Here is a 5,946-nt window from a genome sequence, read left to right as displayed (position 1 = left end):
TGGGGTCGGGGGGTGACGCTGGGCAGAGGCGCTCCTCACCTCCCAGACGGGTTGGTGGCCAGGCAGAGGTGCTCCTCACCTCCCAGATTGTGAGGTCGCCAAGCAGAGATGCTCCTCACTTCCCATAGAGTGGGGTGGGGGGAGTGGTGCTAGGCAGAGGCGCTCCTCACCTCCCAGACGAGTTGGTGGCCACGCAGAGGCCCTCCTCACCTCCCAGATTGTGAGATGGCCAAGCAGAGATGCTCCTCACTTCCCATACAGTGGGGTGGGGGGGTGGCGCTGGGCAGAGCCGCTCCTCACCTCCCAGAGCCAGCAGTGGCCAGGCAGAGGCCCTCCGCACTTCCCAGACTGTGAGACGGCCGGGCAGAGGCGCTCCTTACTTCCCAGATGGTACAGGGACCAGGCAGAGATGCTCCTCAGGTCTTGATCTCTTGACCTCGTGATCCACCTGCCTTGGCCTCCCAAAGTGCTGGACTACAGGCGTGAGCCACGGCGCCTGCCCTGTCGCGTCTTCTTTCTCCTCCCAAGGGGCTGTTTTCGTCTCCTGGATTTTGATGTTCTACTTAACACCCCCATGTTCTTATCCATGTTGCCCAGCTGGAGGCGTCCTTCCCTTTGGGAAGCCTGACCCGGCTCTAACAGTGCCTCAGGAGACAGGCAGGGAAGCTTAGCGGGTGGGGGCAGCTCGTCTCTATCCCACCTCAGTTGCAGGGGAGGGGTCGGTTGCAGCGGCAGTGGTGACCTTGACAGCTTTCTTTTGCGGGACTCGTGGCTGGCAGCTCTGGGTGGAGAAGAGCTACTTGATCCAAGAGCTGGAGGATCTTTGCGCTGCATGTCCTTCCCCCGCGTAAGCAACGCTGGAGAGCTGGGCAGGTGGTCTTTACCCAGCACCTTCAAGGCTGCCTTCTTTGGCCACAGGGAGCAGCCCGGAACTGGGGCCGGGAGCACTGTTGGAGCTGGGGCAGGGAGCACTGCTGGAACTGGGGCCGGGAGCACTGCTGGAACTCGGGCAGGGAGCACTGTTGGAGCTGGATCAGGCTTCCCAAAGGGAAGGACGCCTCCAGCAGGGCTGTGTGAGCTGGAAACTCCATGGCCCTTGGAGTAGAAACTCACTGCATGCACCTGGGCCTTGTCACTCTGGTTCTTTTCTGTCAAGCTCTTGAGATGGACATTTCCGTCCAAGGGCCTGGGACTGCACCAGGAGAAAGTGAGGTTTCCCTGAGTCTCCAGGGGCCTAGAGGTGGAGGCTGCTTCCCCATTGCTACAGGGGCCCCTTTTCTCATCCTCCTGCCCCTGGGTCTCTACCTGATCCACTTCCACTGGTTCTTCAGGCTCTTCTTCTGTCTTCGGGAGCCTGGCTGGGATCACCTGCTCATCTAATGAAGGCAGTCGGAGGTTAAACGTGCATCTGAGACGAGGGATCCTCACGGTGCTGGGGTGTCCGAACATCATGGAGTTGCGAGCAGACAGCACGGGTTTCTTCCTTGAGGGGGGGCTCCAGACCACAGGAGGCGGGACCCTCGATGGGGTGCCCCTGTTCCGAGGGAGAAGACACAGCCTCGTAGGGGCGCCGTCCCACCTGGCTGGAAAAGAAGGCCCAGGATGTCGCTGAGGGTAGAAGAGGAATCGGGAATAGCCCAGAGTTCCAGGGGCAGGCATAGGTGCAGGAGCCACGAGGTGAGCCCAGCCAGCTGGGAAGGCCTCACAGACAAGACGAGCACGATGCCAATGGTGTGGCCAGAACCTGCGCTGGAACCAGGAACAAAATACGTTTAGAGGAGCACGTTGCCGATGGCCTCGCCGGGACCTGCGGCGGAACCAGGAACAAAATATGCTTAGCGAGTTGCCCATTTTGAGCAAGTTGTGCGCGGACGAAACTAGGGGTCAGAAGTGGAGAGGATACCCCTAAGTCACCCACTTCTCTGTGGCTGGGTGCGCACTGGGCACCTGGGAGCTTATGACATCACAATGGGACTGGTGACAGAGCCAGGGTGTGGAGGAGTGTGCAGGTGCCCAGTGAGAGCGCCTACAAGAGGAGTCAAAGGGCAAAGGATGAGGCCCCTCCACCGGTCCAGCTGGACTCTCTAGCCTCAGGGACGTCCTGCTCCTGGGGGCAGGTGTGTGGCCCTGGATGGGCCACCCTGTAGGGCTGTGGGCATTGTGGGGCTGATCCGCCAGAGTCCTTCCTGCCTGGCGCCTGACCCAGGCACTGGCTGACACACAATGGCCCTGTCTTGGCCCTATGTGTCGGTTTACAGGGCCAGAACCTGGAAGCAGAGCGCAGGACGAGCCAGATCCCGCCAGGCTCCCCCCGGGGACCTGTCCAGTGCCAATGTGCCGCCTGGAGCCAGGCCCACCTTCTCCATGGCTGCCGTGGCCTTGAGGACCTCCAGCCTCGCTGCACAGGTTTCCAAGGAGAGGACACGGTGCCCTGACCTGACTGGATGCTGCCTCTTACCGCATAGCCCCCTGGCAGGCAGGGCCTCCACTTCTTTTTACAAATTTGTCTGAGATCATTACTCAGGTCATTCAGGTGGTCATGGCCCAGCCAGGCTTTGGACCCGAGCTGTGCTATTCCACAGCTGGCACTCTGGCCTGTGTGCCTCATGATCACGGATACAGCATGTATTCTTATTTATTCCTGTAGTCCTGGGGTACTTCACACCATGGCATATCTGTAATAAGCACATGCACACCTAGAAGGAGGTCTTCACTTCAACATAAAAGTTGACCATGGCCCACTCTGGGCTCCAGTCCTCTACAAAGATGTAGGGCAGGGACTACCAGTTGTCAGCACAGCACCATCCCACATTGCTCTTCTAATGGAGCCTTTCACCCCAGATGTTCTTTCTCGTCTGATGGGAAGGATCCAACTATGTAAAGATTATGTTCTAGATCAGCTTTGGTCTATCCTAAAAGAAATTTGCCAGTGGATTATTCCATATAGATAAAAGTCAGTTTCTCTGGTCTTCCTGGAATGTGTCTAGAAAGCAAGTACTTTATTTATTTACAAGTTAATTGTGGATCAGTGTATTGGATTAAAATGTGACCAACATAATTTGGTCATTGTGAGCATGCCAGCTCGGTCCACTCTTCCCCACACATTATGATATCCTAAATATAACTCTAGATTTTCTTATGCCCTAGAGAAGGACATACTCTTGGGTGTCTGGACTAGGGAAACATGTATGAAAAACCATTCGGCCACTCTACATCTGAAGTTACTTCTGTCATTTTGTTAATTATTTTCTGGTTGTTTTGTAGATCTTTTGTTTCTTCTTTTATTGTTTCCTTTATGGTTTGGTGAGTTTCTGTACTGATAAGCTTTGATTCCTTTATTTCATTGACATATCTGGTGGTATAATTTTTTTCTCTTTGGTTACTCTGGAGCTTACATTTAAAAATTTATAGTTATGATAGGCTATTTAAAGCTGATAAAAAGTTTTGATCACACACAAACATGCTATATTCCCCCCACATCCCCTGTCAATGCACAAAATTTGTACTTTTTTGCTTTAATTTATATTGTTCTGTATTGGGCATTTATTAAGAACTCATTGTGGATATAAATATCTTTGACTATTTTGATGTTTTAATGGGTTACCAAGTCTGAATTTCTGAAGATAGTTATACTAGGGATGAATTCAATGTAATCTGTGGATTATTCATGATTTTGTAGGAAGGTTAATGAACATTTCTTTTAGCCCCTCAGGACGGGATCTCTGAATCAGTGGGGAGCTTCATGAGGGACGTCAGGGGGAGTTGGGAGGATGCTGATGGAAGTGGGGAGGCCTGCGGTCATCCTGCACTTGTTTGTCTAAAAGTGATGAGAAGGCTTCACCCAAATGCAGGAGCCATGACCCTGACCCATCACTGCCCCATGTTACAGGAGACAGGACTTGACCGTCCTCCCACAAGTCAGAGCTATTGTTAATCAAGGTGACAGTGCAAGACGTGTTCCCACTCCTGACTCCACCCAATTGCTGTAAATAGAGCCCCTGAGTGTGTTAGCTTGTTCTGAAACTGGGAGACAGTTTAGCAAATGTTTCATCACATTCAAGGTTTGCTGAAAATACTGACACATTCCCCATCTAATGAGGAGTCAGTACAACTAACTCAAGGGCATTAGCCCTGCTCCCCTCGTAAGTAAGTGCTGATCCTGTAGAAATGGAATCATTTCTAAACTAAGAAAAAAGATAAGATGGGACATGATGGTGTGATGAGTATCCCCGTTGCTGCTTTGGGCAAATGTGGGCTGGCATGGGGGTTTACAGTTTCTCTATCAGGACAAGGAAACCCTCATGAATGACACAAGCAGGGCCAGGTACAGGTCATCAGCACGGCTCCAAGGCTGTCTTTCAGTGACTGACGTTTTAAGGCAAACGTTCATTCATGTGTGCTTCAACTCCAGTTTGCCAGCAGAACACAGTAGATGGTCAGTCCGTTAGAAGTCGAGAAAGTCATTTTCTTGCTAATAGTCAAGAAAGTGCTTTTTGACATGCTTGTGCTTCTGAGAGAATGCAAAAGAAGGTGGGGAAGAACACAAGCTTCCTAGACGGGTCACTGGCTGGCAAGATTGGATTTTAGCCGGATAAGGTGTTCATGGTTGACCTATTTCAGCACATCCGCATATACGGGTTTCAATAACCAAGGATAAACAGGGCAGACTGCAATGATGAGGAGAACTCGTTTAGCTGAGAAACCCTCAGGCACAGGGGTTTTTTAATCATACATCAAACCGTAGCAGAGAGCTTAGCAGAGGCAGCGTGTTAGCATGGCTCCAGGTCATGTTTATGGTCCTGTGTCCCTAACTTGTCCATCTCTGCTCTGTCCTAAGACCTCAGGTGACCAGCTCTCCCCAGGTCTCAAGGGCCTGTCACATGGCATATTACTTTCCTGTGTTTTCTGATAATTCTATCTAAAATCTTCAGTGATCTATCTCAAGGTAAGACCCCAACCAGGGTGTTTCAATGATATAGGGGCACTCTTAGGTTACAAAACACCTTTAAGAAGAATAGTAGTGGCTCTATGCTGGGGACTGGGGATTGTATACTAAGCATCACTGAGTTATCCCCTTTAATCTTCAGAGTACTCACATTTTAAATTTCCCTTTTACAGGTGAGGAAATGGGAGTTCTACAAGTTTAAGTGCCTTGCCCAAAGTTGCATGGCTGTTAAGAAGCTGAACCATGATTGAAACCCAGAACTCTTCCATTTCAAAATCAGTGGCCTTAATTACTCTACATTTGTTTATTTGATTGTTGTCTGTCTCTGCCTGTCAACTATTGTGCTCACAAGATATAAGATAAATAGCCAACATCAACTGCTGATATATACCCATGGAAAATGAATCATTCTACTACAAAGACGCATGCCCACATATGTTCATCACAGCACTATTCTCAATAGCAGACATAGAATCAACCCAGGTGCCAATCAACAGTGGACTGGATAAAGAAACTGTGGTACACATACACCATGGAATACTACGCAGCCATAAAAAAGAACAAAATCATGTCCTTTCCAGCAACGTGAATGCAGCTGGAAACCATTATCCTAAGCAAACTAATGCAGAAACGGAAAATAAAAATTACATGTTCTCACTAATAAGTGGGAGCTAAACAATGAGCATTCATGAACATAAAAATTGGAACAATAGACATTGAGGAATACAAGAGGGAGAAGGAGGGAGGGGGGAAGGGTTGAAATAAAACTGTCTATTGAGTACTATGCTCACTGTCTGGGTGACAGATTCATTCATATTCCAAACCTCAGCATCATACAATATGCCCCTGCGGCAAACCTGCGCATGTACTCCTGACTGTAAAGTAAAAGTTGAAAAATGAAAACAAAAGAAAAAAGAAAGAAAGAAAAAAAAAGGGATCAGATGGTCCTTGATCAGACCTGCCCTGATTCCTAGAGGGCGGCACATCCCTGGCGTGTGCCC

General features: G+C 50.0%; 1 protein-coding gene across 1 annotated transcript; it reads right to left on the bottom strand.

The window, feature by feature from the left end:
- Positions 1 to 474: 474 nt before the first annotated feature.
- LOC105551575 (putative UPF0607 protein ENSP00000382826) lies at positions 475 to 1,851 on the bottom strand. Its single transcript, XM_011996869.1, has 3 exons — positions 1,808 to 1,851; positions 1,021 to 1,744; positions 475 to 948 (listed from the first exon to the last, which is right to left on the bottom strand). Exons 1-3 carry the CDS (start codon positions 1,849 to 1,851, stop codon positions 475 to 477), a joined length of 1,242 nt encoding a protein of 413 aa, XP_011852259.1.
- Positions 1,852 to 5,946: the final 4,095 nt, after the last annotated feature.

The sequence above is a fragment of the Mandrillus leucophaeus genome, unplaced genomic scaffold, assembly GCF_000951045.1.
Source record: "Mandrillus leucophaeus isolate KB7577 unplaced genomic scaffold, Mleu.le_1.0 Scaffold527, whole genome shotgun sequence".
Lineage (NCBI taxonomy): Eukaryota > Metazoa > Chordata > Mammalia > Primates > Cercopithecidae > Mandrillus > Mandrillus leucophaeus.
Note: the sequence above shows the minus strand (reverse complement) of the source record. Positions and strands in the feature narration are given on the sequence as shown.

What these genes read in the sequence shown, in the direction of transcription:
- LOC105551575 (XM_011996869.1), bottom strand. Translation starts at nt 1,851, where the DNA reads ATGGGCAACTCGCTAAGCATATTTTGTTCCTGGTTCCGCCGCAG. An exon ending in TGTTCCTGGTTCCGCCGCAG is followed by an intron (nt 1,745 to 1,807) that starts GTCCCGGCGAGG and finishes GTTCCAGCGCAG; the next exon opens with GTTCTGGCCACACCATTGGC. An exon ending in AGCCTGATCCAGCTCCAACA is followed by an intron (nt 949 to 1,020) that starts GTGCTCCCTGCC and finishes CCAGCTCCAACA; the next exon opens with GTGCTCCCGGCCCCAGTTCC.